Source organism: Eptatretus burgeri, chromosome 5 (genome assembly GCF_056783735.1).
Source record: "Eptatretus burgeri isolate ZD-2024b chromosome 5, Ebu_testis_v1, whole genome shotgun sequence".
Lineage (NCBI taxonomy): Eukaryota > Metazoa > Chordata > Myxini > Myxiniformes > Myxinidae > Eptatretus > Eptatretus burgeri.
The window spans coordinates 75925475-75944451 of NC_140965.1; the positions used below are offsets into that span (position 1 = coordinate 75925475).

Sequence of the window (18977 nt, forward strand, 5' to 3'; positions counted from 1 at the left end):
CCCGATATACTCCGTTTACCTCCTGTGCACATGTCCAAACCATCTCAATCTCGCCTCTCTCACTTTGTCTCCAAACCGCCCTACCTGCGCTATCCCTCTAATATACTCATTTCTTATCCTATCCATCCTCGTCACTCCCAACGAGAATCTCAGCATCTTTAACTTTGCCACCTCCAGCTCCGCTTCCTGTCTTTTTGTTAGTGCCACCCCCTCCAAACCATACAACATAGCTGGTCTCACTACCGTCTTATATACTTTCCCCTTCACTCTTGCAGCTACCCTTCTGTCACAAATCACTCCTGGAACTCTTCTCCACCCACTCCATCCTGCCTGCACTCTCTTTTTCACTTCTCTCCCACACTCTCCGTTACTTTGGACAGTTGATCCCAAGTATTTAAACCAATCCACCTTCCCCACCTCAACTCCTTGCAACCGCACCATACCACCACCCTCCCTCTCATTTACGCACATGTACTCCGTCTTACTCCTACTGACTAACATTCCCCTTCTCTCCAGTGCGTACCTCCACCTCTCAAGGCTCGATTCAGCCTGCTCCCTACTCTCCCTACAGATCATGATGTCATCCGCGAACATCATAGTCCATGGAGACTCCAGTCTGATCTCGTCCGTCAACCTGTCCATCACCATTGCAAACAGGAAAGGGCTCAGAGTCGATCCTTGGTGCAATCCCACTTTAACCTTAAACCGGTCTGTCATTCCTCCCGCACACCTCACTGCTGTCACACTGTCTTCATACATATCCTGCATGATCCTCACATACTTCTCCACCACTCCCGACTTCCTCATGCAATGCCACAACTCTTCTCTTGGTACCCTTTCATAAGCTTTCTCTAAATCCACAAACACACAATAACTCTTTCTGGCCTTCCCCACACTTCTCCATCAACATTCTCAAAGCAAACATTGCATCAGTGGTGCTCTTTCCTGGCATAAACCCATATTGCTGCTCACAGATAGTCACCTCTCCTCTCAACCTAGCTTCCACTACTCTTTCCCACAACTTCATGGTGTGGCTTAACAACTTTATCCCTCTGTAATTTCCACAGCTCTGCACATCACCCTTATTCTTGAAAATCGGAACCAGTACACTTAATCTCCACTCCTCCGGCATCCTCTCACTTTCCAAGACTTTATTAAACAATCTGGTTAACAACCCCACTGCCATCTCTCCTAAGCACTTCCATGCCTCCACTGGTATATCATCTGGGCCAACCGCCTTTCCACTTTTCATCTTCTTCATAGCAGTCCTCACTTCATCCTTACTGATCCACCCCACTTCCAGATTCACTATCTCCACCTCTTCCAACCTTCTCTCTCTCTCATTTTCTTCATTCATCAGCTCCTCAAAGTACTCCATCCACCTTCTCAACACACTCTCCTCGCTCGTCAGCACATTCCCATTTGCGTCCTTTATCACCCTAACCTGCAGCACATCCTTCCCAGCTCGGTCCCTCTGTCTTGCCAATCGGTATAAATCCTTTTCCCCTTCTTTTGTATCCAACTTCTCATACAGCTCGGCATATGCCTTTTCCTTGGCCTTTGCCACCTCTCTTTTTGCCTTTCGCCGCCACTCCTTGTACTCCTACCTACTTTCTTCATCTCTCTGACTATCCCACTTCTTTTTCGCCAACCCCTTCTTCCTTATACTTTCCTGTACTTCCTCATTCCACCACCAAGTCTCCTTATCTTCCTTCCTCTGTCCAGATGTCACACCAAGTACCTTCCTAGCTATCTCCCTCACAACTTCTGCTGTCGTTGCCCAATCATCCCACCCATCTTTACCACCATCCAACGCCTGTCTCACCTCCTCCCTAAATTTCACGCAACAGTCTTCCTCCTTCAGCTTCCACCATCTGGTCCTTGGTTCAGCCCTCACTCTCTTCCTCAACCTCACCTCCAAAGTCATCCTACAGACCACCAATCGATGCTGTCGAGCTACACTCTCCCCTGCCACCACCTTACAGTCACTAATCTCTTTCAGGTTACATCTCCTGCTTAAGATGTAATCCACCTGTGTGCACTTTCCTCCACTCTTGTATGTCACCCTGTGTTCCTCCTTCTTGAAATACGTATTTACCACTGCCATTTCCATTCTTTTTGCAAACTCTACCACCATTTGCCCTTCCACATTTCTCTTGTTGAGACCGTACCTCCCCATCACCTCCTCATCCTCTTTATTCCCTTCCCCAACATGTCCATTGAAATCTGCTCCAATCACCACTCTTTCATCCTTGGATACACTCTCCACCACTTCATATAACTCACTCCAGAAATCTTCTTTATACTCTATCTCACACCCCATATGTGGGGCATATGCACTGATGACATTCATAATCACCCCTTCAATTTCCAACTTCACACTCATCACTCGGTCAGACACTCTCCTCACCTCCAATACCCTCTTGACATAATCTTCCTTCAGGATTACCCCGACACCATTTCTCCTCCCATCCACACCATGGTAGAACAGTTTGAAACCACCTCCAATGCTCCTCGCCTTACTCCCCATCCACTTGGTCTCTTGTACACACAGTATGTCCACCTTTCTTCTCTCCATCATATCAGCCAACTCTCGCCCTTTGCCAGTCATCGTCCCAACATTCAGAGTTCCAACTCTCACCTCCACACTTCTACCCTTCCCCCTCTCCCACTGCCTCCGGACTCGCCTTCCCCGTCTTTCTCCTCCTTCACCCAGCAGTAGCACAATTTCCACTGGTACCCTGCTGACCACCGGTGGCGGTCGTTGGTCACCCAGGCCTCGACCGATCCGGTATGGAAATTCGTTTTGTTGCCCGCATAATGATTTGGCATAGGTTTTTATGCCGGATGCCCTTCCTGACGCAACCCTGGTCGCCTCTTATGACACACAGGGATATGGTACACCTATTCTAACCGGGGCATACACCGGGCCCAGTACAACTGGTGCTCATTTCGCCGACCTCGGAAGGATGGCAGGCTGAGTCAACCCCCTGGTGTTTTCGACTTGGTTATATATATATATATATATATATATATATATATATATATATATATATACATACATACATACATATATACATACATACATATATATATATATATATATATATATATATATATATATATATATATATATATATATATATATATATATATATACATACATACATACATACATACATACATACATACATACATACATACATACATACATACATACATACATACATACATACATACATACATACATACATACATACATACATACATACATACATACATACATACATACATACATACATACATACATACATACATACATACATACATACATACATACATACATAAATTCAGTGTCTCAACAGGGCTTGAACTCAGGACATCTTGGGTCCCAAGCCACTGCCCTAACCACTGTGCCAACACCAGGCTTGCATATATATAGATATATATATAGATATATATAGATATATATATAGATATATATATATATATATATATATATATATATATATTTATTTGTTTCTGAAGTGATTATTTACCTTTTGAAAAATGGGGCCAAAAATTATATATAACATGATTTATTTCAAAATTGTGGACTAGCTATGACAAAACTAGGTGATCAGAACAAGCTGATTTGATTTTGGCTCAGATCCAGATCCGGCCTATTGAGATACAAAATGTAGTGTTCAGCCTGGCGGAGGTATGCACTCTAATGAGAGGTAGTTCTCGTGTCTCTTGGGATTCATAAGTTTGGAGAAAATTAGTTTTTAACTAATGATACAACTGTGAATGCTGTGGCATTGGTCTTGCCCATTCCCAACGTGATTGGAGAGGTGGGTGTGTTGCCTTTGTGCAGACGAGCTTTCATTTCAAGTGGAGTTTAACAAATGTGTGCTTCAGTGTTTCCTAAATTTTCCCAACTTGAAGTACTCTGTCATCTTATTGGAAATTATTGCTTGGTATAAGCTTCAGTATTTGCAGAGTATTCTTTGCCTTGTTTGTGTGTGTATATGTATGATATATATATATATATATATATATATATATATATATATATATATATATATATATATATATATATATAATTATATTATGTAAAGAGAGAGGTGTGTATTCAATTAGCTGATAATAAAAAAGCACAAAGTGCTGATTGAAAGCCTGGAGTGTGATTTGAATTGGAGGCGTGATGTTTACTCCCCCGTCGCCTCATTCCACACGAGCAAGAACACTTCAACTACTGTCAAAGTCTTGGCAGCTTGAAAGAAATGCAAAGTTTTGCCATCGACTAAAAATAAATGTACTACAACTTTTGGTGCTAAGGCCACATGAACTGTCAATATTATAGCAAGGAATTCGGTTGGAAAGCTTTTGTACTCTTCAGAGCTACTTCATTTACGTCTGTCCTGGTTATAAGAATAAAATGAAGTTTTGAAGCTCCATATTTTTTAATCTTCCCTGGTTTACTTTGTGAAGGTTAAACACGGCTTGCTTGGTTCGTGGAAGCAGGATAACTGTTGCTATTTGTGGCATTCTTTAGATTTTAACATTGTATTGTACCATTTTGTGGAACAGTTCTTGATCCAAATTATTTTTGTCAGTCCTGCATATCTGCTTCCTGTGGCAATGGCCAACGTTTCAAATGTGAACTTGACTCCTTTTATGGTTTTTTTCTAAGGCAACTTTTTCATTCCATGCCAGCTGTACTTATGAATCACCACTCGTATGATGCCAAGTGAGGTGGGAGCACTGCTTTGACCAATCTTGGATAGTGTACTTTTATGAGGGACATTGGAAAACTTTCTAAATGGAGACTGACTCTATTTTGCATCAGAGCTATCATAAAGTGTACACAACGTTATTCCAAATATTAGGGCTTAGAGTTGGATACACGATTGAGAATTTCCATGGACCACCTTGTCAACTTGTGCGTAATGGAAAATGTGAAATAATGTTTGCTAATTATTTTGTCAAAGCTATTGTTTTAGTGCTATTTTAAGATTGATAGGTTCAAAAGGAAGACAAAATTTGCTTTCTCAGAGATTATGCAAACACCCTTTTAATTTGCAGGTTAAAAAAGAAAAAGAAAAAAATACACTAGTTTGTCTTCAAATGCTTTAATGTTGATGCATCTTAAAAGTCAGAAATGGCTGAGCCAAGATAGTGCTTCAAGTCTGTTGCATACTAAGGGGTGTTCAAAGTTGTGCAAGGACAGTTTATTCATTGGCATCCAAGTTTTTATTTTATTTTATTTTATTTTATTACTGTTTATTTATTTACTTATTTTAATAAATGCTTATAAATTTGCAAGTATGCTTGTTCTGTTCCATGAGTTTTTTTTTAATTTTTTTTTTAAACGGCGATCTTGATAAAATCCGATGGTTAACATGTCAAATGAACAGTGCATAGTTGGATAGGTTTGTGATAGGGTGGTGGAGGAGGGAGATTTATGTTTTTAATGCAGTGTAATTATTTTGACGAATGCACCATAAAACTTCAAAAAAATTCAATCAACACTGATGTCTATTGTGACCGTGATGCTTGTAAATCAGTTGAAACGCTCCGGCCTGGGTTAAGGACCTTTTGGCCCGATCGAGCTGAGCACCTTGCCTTGCTGAGGTCATAATTGAGATGAACCCGAGCGGTGGTTATACCTGGCAAGGAGGTGAATCTAATTGTTGAGTGCCAAAAACCTGAATATCTTCAAAGGATTTGAAGCCAACTTAGCTGTTCTGACTCATCAATTTTTGTGGTCCGATTTGAAGAAATCCATTGAGTTCAATGTCTGCATTCCTGTTCTACCTCTGCCAGTTTTAAACGATCATTGAGTCACACAGAGCTTTATTTACAATAAGTGATGTATGCTTCCCAGGGATTCGTATGGACGGAAGCCTCAGATTTGACTAATTGGAGGCCTCCAGCACGGAAGAGAAAAGGACAAGACCTTGAATGCTTTATTGCGGCCCATTTGGGCATCATTCCTGGTGTTGGCTTAATGGTTAGGGTGGTGGGCTTGGGATCCGAGGATCTTGAGTTCAAATCCCACTCAGCTGTTGAATTAATAACAGGTGGGGTTGACTCTGCCCGTCATCCTTCTGAGGTTGGCAAAATGAGTGCCACCATGCTGGTATACTGTCAGAGTGGTGACCCGTCCAGGATTGTGCCAAATAGCCAAGGAGACTGCTTAGGCAGCACCAACGCTCTGCACAGAGTATGGTCCCAATGGATGGATGGGATGGGGGTGCCCTTCTAGTTTTCAATGATCTCACTGATTCTGGGAAAATCTTCTTTGTCTCTCTTACTCCACTCTGCTGTGACCCCCCCTCCCCCCCATCATTCTGACAGATGGCAGCCTCTTAACTCTCCTCTGACCTTGACAAAATCAAACTGGTCAAACACTTGGCACATGTCTTTCAATTTTGAGATCTGTCTCTTTCCACCTCCACCCCCTCCAAAAGGATCATATTGCAAACCCTCCCATAGACTTCATCAACAGTCCTCTTGGAGGTTGTCACTCACTCTTGGGTCTCCCTCTCAGCTATGATCGCTTGGCCTAGCCATATTTTACGGTTGGCCTCCAAAGCCAGACACTGACTGGACATCCTCCATCGTGCAAAGTCCTTCTTTGGTACACCTGAGCTCCTACCCACCTACAAGGCTTTAATCTACCGCTGGATGGAGTCCTGCTCTCCCTTCTGGGCTGGCTCCCCTGCCTCACATCTTGCTCAGCTTGACATGGTGAAAACCAAGACCTTCAAGATCATTGGAATCTCTGGCAATGAAGCTGAGTCGATGGGCCTCTCACGTCACCATCGTGAACAGGTTGGTGGTCTGTCTTCCACCTCATTTCTGGTCTGGCACCCTCTGCTTTTTCCGTGCTTTGTCCCCCTGGCCCCCAGGTATCTGCAGGATACAAGTCCACCAGCAAACCCCTTCAAGTAAAACTGGTTAAATCCAGAATCACTGCTCACAACCTCATTTATTCCTTTTTTTAAAACTTCATCCCCCCTCTCCTCCCCCCAATATTCTTCCTTCCAGGTCTTCAAGATGCTTGCTTACCACCACCATCAAAAACCATGATCTACACCTGTTAAACCTCCCCCCTCCTAAAATTTTGCTTGTGTATCCATCTTGTCCACCCCTTGTGTTCTCCCTTAACCCTCACTGTTGCCTGATTCCCTTTTTTATCCGTCTCCGTCTACTTTTTCTCTCCGTCCTGCTGTTGCCATTTCCCCTTTCTCCTGCTGTTCCTTTTGTTATCTTGTGTCCTCACATGTTCTGTGTACTCGCTCTTCCATGAGCCTTGACTGCATGTTTTGTGTTTTTTTTTTAATTTTTTTTATTTTTTTTAAAGAATGACTTTTCTCCACAGTATTTGGCCTAATTTTTGCTGAATTTTTTTTTTTCGACTTGAAATTCTGTTGCGTCGTTGTCATTATTTTGCACAGTTCTTGTACAATTTTATTGTTGCAATCTGTGCCTAGAATGGATATCGATGCAGCGTTTGAGAATGCGGGTCAAGAATCGGGGCTACAAATATGGAGAGTGGAAAAAATGCACCCGGTTCCTGTTCCGAGCAATCTTCATGGAGAGTTCTTTTCCGGAGATGCATATGTGATCCTTCACACCATGAAAAATCGCAGTGGTGGCACGCAGTCTGACCTATTCTTCTGGCAAGGTATTGTGCTTTACGCGTCTCCTGCTTTTGAGTTTTTTGCTGCCCAGCCATCTTTGTTGAAAGCAGCGGATAGTTTATTGCTTTATCTGGCACATCAGCATATTGTTTGCAATGCAATAGTATAATGTTTTTTTTCGAGAATGCTCAGTGGCAGAATCTGGTACACTCGGCACTGAGTATTCTCGTAGTCAGCAGTTGACGTGTTCATCTTATTGATGAAGAACTCTTACTGTGTATTGACTTGTTAGAAATAGGAAACTAGAACTGGATTTGGTAGAGCGTATACCTCTGCCTGGATCTGGATTTGGATCTTCACCAAAATCGAATCTATTCATCCTTGTCACACACCCAACATCCACAACTTTTGCGATACCCTGCAAATCCAAACAAACGGGTGAAAATGTAACCTCCGTCCAGGTAAAAATGGCTTTGGTATGTATCGGTCATGTTCCAGGCATTTGTTTTGCGCTTCAGGTTTGACGGTTTCATGTTTCGGCTTCATTCCATGTCATGGAATTTCCTTTTTTTACTCCAAGGAATTTTTGAAGGATGTAACTGAACCTGCAGGATGCAGCTCATCTCCAAGAAGGAAAGTATGAATCCAAGTCTGTCATGTGGTTTAGGTTTTGAAACCAAACACTAAGGGTTTGACAGGGTAAAGGCAGCAATCCAGGTGTCCTTTGCATTTGTTAACCTGTGTACTACCCTATTTCATCCTCCTGATCAAACCATGAGAAGGTGGTGGATGACTCTTGCACATATTGCCAATAATCGATGCAAGTCCTTGATGCTGTGCAGAGCATTCTCTTATGGAGAACTGTAGCTGGGATATCACCCATCTCGTATTGACACTGCCCATACTATGATGAAGGCAATGGCAAACCACTTCTGTACATTCCTGGAAAACTATCATGATAAGAAATATAATAGCTGAAGCTATGGTGCTGAATGTTTAGCACCAAAATAGATTTGGCTGCAGTAGAAGAGCAAAGTTTGAGTAGGACTGGCCGTTATTGGCAGGTTGGCTACACGATCCCCCTCTACCACTCCAATAGGGTAGCTCTCTACCCTATTTAAATGATGTATGCAATCAAAATTCTTTTCTCCCACAATACTGCAAATTTATAATTTGGAGGAGAAATTAACTGTCTTAATGACTCCAAATTATAAATTTGTCAAAATTTTTTAAAATATATTTATGTTTATATATATATATTTTTTCCTGTTATAGGTACCGATTGCTCTCAAGATGAGCGTGGAGCAGTAGCAATTTTTGCTGTTCAACTTGATGACCATCTGGGTGGACATCCAGTACAGCGTCGTGAGATTCAGGGCCACGAGTCATCACAGTTCATGGCCTTGTTTAAGTCACTTGGAGGAATAAAGTACAAGGTGAAGCATTCTTTCTAATCTTCTGTGTATTGCTCTAATTTGGTGTGGGCTGCTGCTAATGTTGAAGAATTGACAAAACCTTGATTTGTAATGTGATCAAAACACTGTCTTCAGTTAGTCACTTCGCACGAGACATTTTGGCTTGAACACTTTGCTTCCTTTGTCTGGCCATATTTGGACTGCAGCCAGGTGGTGTTGCATCAGGGTTTCAGCATGTGGAAACGAATGAAGTGGATGTGCAACGCTTGCTCCATTTGAAAGGTCGACGTTCAGTACGAGCTTATGAAGTTCCACTGTCTTGGTCTAGCTTCAACAAAGGGGACTGCTTCATCATCGATTTGGGAGAAGTGAGTAAGAAGGTGGAAGTTCAACCTTCAGGCCTGTAAAAGTCCAGTCACCATTGAGTTTTTATTTTATTTTATTTATTTTAAAAGGAGTTTATGTGAGATTGATTTGGGGGTGTGGCATCATTGTTTGTTTGGCATGAATGAATTGACAATGGACTTAAGACCTGACTCTATATCTTGAGTATACTTTAGTCTAAAGACAAATTTATTTGGACTGCTCTGAAATATAGCTTCCCTATTCTAATGGTGTAACAGAGTGGCAATTTATTTTTGTTCTGACCTGATTGATTACACAGCTTGGTGGTGAGCTTGATCCTGACTTTCATTTCAGTCCCTTGGCCTTCGTGTGCATGGTCTCTGTCCACAGAAAGCATGCAAGATTCATGCTCGGACCTTTCCTTTGTTATCGTACAATATCCCATGAATATAAATGCAGTACTTGCTGTACATAGTTTTCCTGAATCTTGTTGCCTATTCTTTACTCGTAGACTATATACCTGTGGTGTGGTTCAATGTGCAACCGCTTTGAACGTTTGGAGGGGTTGCGGATGGCTTCTAGCATTCGTGATAATGAACGCTGTGGACGTGGCAGTGTGACTTTGTTGGAAGAATCTGCACCTCCAGAGTTGATTGAGGTGATTTGCTCTAGTGTAGCCCTTGACCATATTCAACGGGTTTCCCCACCTCAACCCCTTCTCCTTCGAGTACTTGACATATTGCCTTTGTTGTACATACTATTTATATTGAGCTTCATTCTCTTTGGGTGTTGTGCTTTGTTTTCATTGATCTAGGTGTTGGGTGAAATGCCAGAGCTTCCGGATGCACAAGTGGTCGATACAAATACAGATGCATCAAATAGGAAAATGGCTTCACTGTGGAAGGTGGAAAGTTTTATTTATTTATTTATTTTAGTCTCAATTCTTCCTCACTTTGTGTATTTGTGCATCTGTAAAAGGTAACTATTGCCCTTGACATGTGCCCCTGCCCCCCTTCCCCATGAATGTTGTGATTTCTGGAATAGTAGCACACGGGTCCACCATTTGCTAGCAGTATGGTCTGTTGTCCTAAAATGTTTGTGATGGCATTAAACAGAGCAGGTGCTGTGTGTGTTGATTGTGAGATGTGTAATTTACTGTTTTGAGGATTTGAAGCCAACTGAAAAGGACAAGTGTAGTGTTACTAGATATTCATTGGTCATTTTAATAGGAATTCCCCCCACCAAATTATTCTGCATGTGGCTTCAAGTTTGTTTCATATAGAATTTTTATAGAGTAATAAATCGACAAAATATTTTCTATTGGAATTTGATTTCATCAGCAAAACCACACATACACAATCACCACCCACTTAAAGGTTATTTGTCAGTTTTCTCCCCTAATTTTTTTTTTTGTAAACAGCAATGATTTGCACTGTTAGGTCTAATATGAACAAAGATTCTGGACTAGTGTCGATGTTGTGGAAATTCCACTTGTGCATTCTACTGTTGTATCTCTTCACCCCCCCCCCCCCTGTAGTGAAGATTGTTTATTGAGCCAAGTGCAGTTTGGCATATCGAGATTCATCATCTTGATAGGACTACTGTATAATTTTATCTTGTTATTTAATGGGAGCTGCCTGGTGTTGGCTTGATGGTTCATGTGGCTGGCTTGGGACCTCAGGGTCCTGCGTTCAAGCCCCTGTCAACCATTGCGTTAATACCAGATGGGGTTGACTCAGCCTGTCATTCTTCTGAGGTCCGCAAAATAAGTACCATTGTCTTGGGGTCATAACTGTTCAGGGTAACCTTTGTCGGAGTGGTGACCTGTCCAGGACTACTTTTCGCCAATGAAACTGCCTCGGCAGCCCTATGCACCTTTACGGCACAAAAGGAAAGGTTTTGTATATTATTTAATGAGAATAGGTATTTGTGCTCCTATTTGTTTTCATTCCTTGCCACAGATGAGCTCTCTTTTTAAACCCACTCTACTAGCAAATGTAATACTTGTCGCATTCATTAATATCAATGACATGTGTTAACACATTCATTGTCTATTTTGCCAGTTAATTTGTCTTCCTTTTGGAAAAATGTTTGCTTGAATTGTTTTTGGAGGGGGATTTGAATTCTCTACAAAGGATTGATTAATATCTTGTTTGGGGGGGTTAAATGTCATTGAAGCTTGGTCAAACAAATCTTTTGTCCTCAGTTGATTGGTGCGAGTTCTTGTTTGACATTTTCTTAATGATTACTGATACCCAGTGTTTGTTTCCATGTACTACTTTCTCACTATATCCTTGTTTTTCATGAAATGCTTTTTTGGATCCTAAAAGCCTGATTGTAATGTGTTTAATGTCGATGAATCCAGACGATAACATCGACACTGATCATCTTCTTACTTTCATTTTTATTATTATTATTATTTTTTTTAAATTAATATTTATTTATTTTTCTTTGTATTGTCCACAAGCATGATTTAACCAGGCCTGTTATAATTTTTTTTTTTTAATACCTAGGTGTCTGATGCTAACGGAGATATGAAACTGTTTGAGGTTTCCGCAAATAACCCTTTCCAGCAAAGCATGCTTGAAAGTGGAGATTGCTTCATCCTGGACAATGGGGGTGGAGGCCAGATCTTTGTCTGGAAAGGTAAAGTGTCTCCCAGTTTATTAAGCAGTGATATTTTGAACAAAACCAACTGTACAGTTTAAGAATGGCAAAGTTGGAAAACTAGTTTGTCTACATTGCATATCTGATGTTGAGACTCGTGGTTATGTGAATTGGTCAATTTTATCTTCATATCTGATAGAGAGGAGGGATAAGGAAAAGTAGTTCATGAGATAATTGGGGCTCATGTGGTACCAGTTTTGCTTGTAATTTGAAATGAGGGCTTTTATGAGATTGAAGTATAAAGTGAATAATCAGCTAGAAAATTTAAATGATAAAGCTCCAGAGTGGATGATATGCATCCTTCAGTATTGCAAGATGTGCAGAGTGGATAAGCGGATATGTTGTTGGCGGATATCTTTAACAGCTCTGAGTCGGGAGAGATGATAGAACATTGGAAAGGCTTTGAATTAAAGGGATTGGGAAACACTTGAATAATTTTTCAACTAATTAAAGGTAGTCGACTATCATTTACCAAAGGGAGATCATGTTTAACAAGTTTAATGCAGTTCTACGAAGTAGTCTGATTGGGTGGATGAAGGAAGCGTAGTTGTGTATCTTGACTTTGAGGGCATTTAATAAGGTATCACATCGGTCAACGGAGGTTGTTCACAAAGGTGAGGGTTTGTGGAGTTGCTAAATGGATTGGAAAATGATTTTGTGATGGGAAGTCGAGTGGCAGAGAGTGTGGGAAATGTTTGGCTTGGAAGATTTAACTAGTGCGGTACATCATGGATTGGTACTGGGAACCATTATTATTCATAATTTACATCAATGATTTGGACAGTGGGGTTAAGAGTTGGCTTTCTCAATCTGCTATGCAGAAAAAGTAGATAGAGTGGGTAGTGATCAGATTCAGGGAAGTCTTGCCACTTTAATTGATTGGCAGATTCTGTTGAACGTTAAATGTAAGGTGCTCGGGGTGGGTAAGAATGAAAATGGATTACACAATCATTTTTGCAACGACCCTTATGGAGGTTTCTTTATTTTCCTCAGAAAAGCATGCTGTGATAATAGGGGATTGCAATATGCTGATTAGTTTCTTAATCCATTATCCAGATGGGGTGCAATGCGAACCCATCATGACCACAATTGTGAATTTTTCCCATGGTGTTTTTTATTACTATTATCAGGTATTTTTGTAGAAGTGAGCCAGGTACAAAAGCTTGTAAGCACATTATCATGATCAGATGTCCTCAAGGTAGGAGAATGTCGGCCGGGCAAGTACAAAGAATAACCTCCATTGTTGGATTCCCCTCCCCCCCCCCCCCATCACTGTTCCCTCCTACGAACTTCACACGGGGAAAATACCAAAGTGCCATCTTTACAGTGCACGAAGTACATGTGATTCTGCTGCATACAAATGCAAAACCTGATGTCTGGTTGCAATGAAGTTTGTGACCACTTTGATAAGACACCAGTTAATCTTAACGAGGAACTTTGACGCAGGAGTCCATTTAGCCCATTGTGCCTGTGCTGCACCACCACCACCACCACCACCACCACTACCACCACCACTACCACCACCGCAACATTAAATAAATCCATCAGGCCCTGGACTCTGTTTCAATGGGGGGGGGGGGAGAGTGGGGAGTGGGGATAAGAAAAGTGATAGGTACAGGGACTATAGTTATAAATGCAAATATAATCAATATTTTAAAACTTTTTATTTTTTATTCCAACTTGTAACTTCCCTTGCACACGTGGCATCGTGTGTGGTTACTGGAGGGTGTAATTAGAATTGTTAATTTCGCCAGTCTCTTTGGAGAACATTGCCATTTTTAACCTCCCCTGTGTATTTGTCGTTAAAGGTGTGCTGAAATGGTTTCTCGCGTGCTAAATCTACAATGGTCTGTCACCACACCAAACGTGTTCTTGCAGAACAACAGTTTATTGTAAGGCACAGGATGACAAAAATGCATAATCCCAGGACAAAAAAATAGACAGACATGAAAACTGGCAGAGAAACAAAGTATATACTCCTGATCCGATTTAATGAAAACACACTTGATATAGGAAATGTAATCAAATCAAAATTGCCATGAGCCCACAAATGCCAGGTGACGTCTTTTAGACAGACATTATGGTGTTAACGAGTCCAGTATGTGCCAAGTAAAGAAATGGGCAGAAAACACAAGGGGGTAGTGAATGCTCTGGTTCGCTCTGGAGTGAGGGTGAATCTGAGAAATCATTCCAGCACATGACATGTGATTTCCCACCCCAAAAAATACTTGTGTTGAAAGTCCTGGAAAGGTATATGTGGTATTCAGTATTAATTTCTTTTTAACAAAATGCTGTACGAACTGAAATCATTTTCCCATCAATGGATGTTCAGGTGAAATAAATTCTTCCCAAAATATCATTTTCATTTGCATAGTTTTATTTTTTTTGTTACAATTTGGATAGGATCACCCCCAAAATGCATATTTTGACATCACTTTTCCAAAAATTTCCAGAGGTGGTTGGTGGGGATTTCCAGGGCAAGAAAGAAGGAGGTAGAAGATGGACTACTGACCCGTCTGCAATGGGAAAGTGATAGGTTCCTGGAGACCGCTTCATTGTGAAAGATTCTAATAATATTGAAGGCCTTTGTTTCCATGGTGTCAAGCTGGGCAAGTTGAGGCAGGCACAAGCCCAGAGGGGAGAGCAGTACTCTATCAAGCTGCTGTTTGAAGGCCTTGTCGGTGGATAGGGGTTCAGGTGTGCAAAGGAAGAACATTGCATGATGGAGGATGCCAATTCGGTGACTGGCTTTCGAGGCCAACTTAGAAATGGGGCTGACCCAAGAAAAATCATGGCTATTGGTAAGACCCAGGAGTTTGTGAATGAACTTCAAGAGGATTAAAAAAGTAGCTTGGAGGGTTTGTCATATGGCCCTTTCAGAGAGAGATTTATTGATGGGCTTGTGATGCTTGTCAAGGTCTCAAGAGGGAAGAGGCTGCTACTTATCTGAAGTATGGTATGGCAAAGGGTGGAGTTGTCAGCAAATAGATAAAGGGGATTTCCAGTCAGTCAAGGATCATTGATGAAGATTAGGATTAGAAATAGGACTGGGCATGGAGCACACCAGCCTAAACAAGATAGGAAAGGATTCAGTTGAGAGCCACACATTGGAAAAGTCAGTAAGTCATGTGTGTATTTGGCCTTGCAATCTCAAGGCAGAGTTTTGGAGCAAGCCAGGATGGCAGACTTATCAGAAGCTCGATTATATGTTAAGAGAGATATCTGAGATTGAGGACTTCATTCATTGTTGAGTGAGTAGGAGCAGCATGTCAAAGGTAGTGACCTGGTCTGAATTCAAATCGGTGATCTGAGGTGAGGTTGTTTGAGAATAGCAATTGTTTCATCTCAACTCTGATGACTTCCATGACCTGAGTGATGACTGAGTCTAGGTCTATCAAATCGGGTGAGACACTGAGTTGGGCATGTCCTGTGGGAGGAAGGATTCTGTTAAACAGATATCCTGTTTATCAGCAGCTGCCTGGTTTGGTAGATATGTCAGGTTGGAGCGAAGGTCTCAGATGTTTGAGGTCCACAGTTAGGAACAGGGAGGAGGAATGCAGGAAATGGGGGGGGGGGGATGGACATGAAGCTTTGAGGGAACATGAGATGGAGGGATGCTGAAGATGGGGATACACAAATTGGGTGTGGTTTGATTATGGGTTGTGGGGAGAGGGTGGAGTGGGTTCTGACCATTAAAGGACTTGAAGTGGACTTCATTGTGGTGAGCATACCACCTTTTTCAACTGGATTTCTCAAGATTCCCAAATAGGACAAGCAGAAATGAGGATCATGGGATGGGTGATGAGTCCTTTTGTTGCAGGGGCAGGGAAGCTGGTGCTGTAGGTGTGGGAGTGTTGGTGGACCAAGAGCTGAGCTGAGTCAGCTTTAGAAAATAACCTGAACAATGGATCATGGTGAAGAACATGTGGGGCACTCCTTCCTTCAATGTAAGTGCTACTTCATCATGATGAAGATTACTGCCAGAAATAAGGAAAGTGATGCATTTTAAAAGCTTTCAAAGGAAGGAGCATATACATTCAATGAAGATTCTGTTTGGAGATGGTGAGGAAAGAATATAAAGAACAGGAAGAACAGGCAGAAGGAAATTTGAGTGTAACAAGATAAAAGTTGAGTGAAGAAGAAGAAACATTTTGGAAGCAAGGAGGGGAAATGGATAACATTGAGGTAGAAAGTATAATATTTTGAGGTCGGGGTTGGGGGGGGGGAGAAGGCAAAATGGAAAACCCAACAAAAGGAGACTATTTTCACAGCTCTATGAGGAGTAGGCCTTAAACATAACAAACAAATTGGACAAATTCACAAAGTATGATTTGATACGAAAATTGTAACACCAGGCCGAATAAAACAAAAGCACAATTTGTTTTGGAGAATTTTGCTTTGAGGTGGAGGCAGCAGCTTATTTTTTTCAATCTCAACATTTGGGTTTACAAAATGCCATTTTGGTAGCTGACATTTCATCATTAACCTAAACTATTAAAAGTACCCTTTGCTGTGACAGATTAATCAAAAGACATCATTAACTTCACAAACATTCTGCTCTATTCACTCTATAATTTGCTTGAGGTCATCTTCCATCTTCTTGGAAATCGGCTAACATCACCATTATCCATTCTTGCTGCTGAAATTTGGTGTGAGGAAAAAAAAATCATTTCTACTTCACTATGAACCTCGGTGTCGGATGCTTTGGTTTGAATGTCCACTTGAAATAAGTGAAACATTTTGAAAATTTAACAATTTTCACTCAGATTTCAGCATCACCGTAACGCATATTAAGTTTAAACTTTCTTTGTATCAGAAGATTATTTGTAATACCGGATACCACTGGGTGGCGCTCTGATGCACATTTATACGGAATTGGTGTTTTTGTCTTCCCCATGCTGAACTCTGGGTGTGGTCTCTCTCAGATCTACTACCCAGCCAGAAACCATATATTTTACCCATAGATAACATGCAAAATTAGGTTTAGTAGTTAAAAAATTTTTTTTATTATTTTTTGAAGCATATATAAACAAACATGGATTGAGCTTTCTGTATTGGTGAGTACATATTGTAGTCTATTTGTTCTCTCGGGTGGTTTCTATAAATGTTGTATGGTAGAATAAAAATAAATTTATGCACATACAAACTTTAAATGCTTCCTTTTAGGCTGTGATGCAAATAAAGACGAGAGGCAAAATGCTCTCAAAATGGCAGAAGATTTCATTCAAAACAAGAATTATCCTCGCAGTACTCAGGTGAGTTTGATTGTAGATTGAATGCTCATGCTGTTTATTATGGTCACAATGAGATGTTGATTTTTTTTTTCCTCATTTCTGTGAAGGACATGGATACTTGTTTAATGCAGGAGTTTATTTTCAAATGCTATGAACTGCCTGTTTTAAAACTTACACCTTCATCTGTCTTGGCCATTTTGAATAGAAGTTGACATTATTTTGGCAGTCAAAGTACATTTTCTTTCTTGTCGAGATTGTCACTGCAGTTTGTTTTGATAAGTCTTCTGGATGCATGGACGTTTCCCATTCTGCAACAAATTTTGATTTGACATTGTTTGCAGGTGTGCTTTTATTTATTTTTTTTTTTCTTTTAAAATTTTTTTAACTGAGAATGAGCAGTGTTTGGTATTTCTTTATTTACTTAGCAAAGTTGTGCATGAACAATCTCACTGCAACTGCCTTGTCAACTAAACAGCATTGACTACTTCCCTGTTCATTCCCCTTTTAACATAAAAATCGAATATATTTTAATTATTAATTCATTTATTTAGTAGTTTTTATTGAATGACCAATGTTTAGTTGGATTTTTCACAAATTTGGACATCAGGCTTTGTTCAAAAGCTGAAAAATGTGGTGAAAATCGGCATTTTCATGCCATTGAGGTGTTACTTTTTCTTGATGGCATTCAAAGTTTCTTGAACTTTTATGATCTCTTCCTTTTTATTTTATTTTATTTTATTATTAATTTTTTTTGCATTTTCTTCACTTTGTAAAAAAATGATTAAAAGGCATGCATTTTTGATTCTTTACTTTTCTTTTGGTTTCCTTATTGTTCACAACTTTGCATGGAACAATTTGTTTGAGCACTCAAATATTGTGTGAATTGTCCATACAATACAATCAGATAAAATCAAATTCTGACACCATTGTTCTTAATTTTCAACATAAACTTAGGCCAAGACTTGCAAAGTTAAACATTCTTATAGATATGAAACCTGCTCTGCTGCTCTTGCTTCTTTGTGCTCTATAGCCTGTCATCCTACTTTGGCCATCTCCAATTTAACTGCAAGTGGTCAAATGTCACTACCATCCACAAGAATGTAAAAATAATCCTCAACAGAACATTAAGCTTACTTCCAAAAGTACTCAGTCAAATCTACATTGGTACTGACATTCTCCTCAAACAGATTGGTCTCTGAGCATCAGTTTGGATTCTGGCCTCGTCACAATGCTGGACATGCTGTTGTTCCCCTCAAATGGTTAGAAACCATAAATCTAAAACAAAAGGTCAGGACTGTCTCCCTGGCCACAGTTCAGACATTCGACAGTCTGGCATCCTACTTTGCTTGTCAAGTCTGTCGCATAAAAGGGCACCTTCAAAGTGGATTTCTTCCTCCAATTGCATTATCAATGGAATCTATTCCTTTCCTAGTGGAGGATTGAGTGCTCCATTGTAGTTTAATGGGCCCAGTATGAATTCTCATTGACACAAATGACCTCGGATGCTGTAGAAAACGCTTTTCTCATTGGCAGATGATTACACATTGGCGTACAGTAAACCTTCCACTGACAGACAGCAAGTGTTACTTTGCTGATGAATTTATTTTAGCTTCTCATCTGAATGGACAGTCTTTCTATCCTTGCAAATCTGTCCCAACCTCTTGCTCTGGAAGGACTGCAAAACA

At 40.6% G+C, this 18977-nt stretch overlaps 1 protein-coding gene across 3 annotated transcripts in view; it reads left to right on the forward strand.

Annotated features, from left to right (window-relative positions):
- Nucleotides 1–18977, forward strand: part of LOC147026727 (gelsolin-like) — a 57132-nt gene that overhangs the window by 1693 nt on the left and 36462 nt on the right. For all 3 annotated transcript variants that reach the window (XM_085882477.1, XM_085882476.1, XM_085882475.1), the window contains exons 2-8: nt 7482–7675; nt 8907–9067; nt 9253–9414; nt 9903–10049; nt 10206–10295; nt 11905–12037; nt 17225–17313. In XM_085882477.1, the coding sequence (XP_085738603.1) occupies nt 7483–7675; nt 8907–9067; nt 9253–9414; nt 9903–10049; nt 10206–10295; nt 11905–12037; nt 17225–17313 (975 nt within the window). In that variant the 5' untranslated portion in view covers nt 7482. The remainder of the gene's footprint in view (nt 1–7481; nt 7676–8906; nt 9068–9252; nt 9415–9902; nt 10050–10205; nt 10296–11904; nt 12038–17224; nt 17314–18977) is intronic.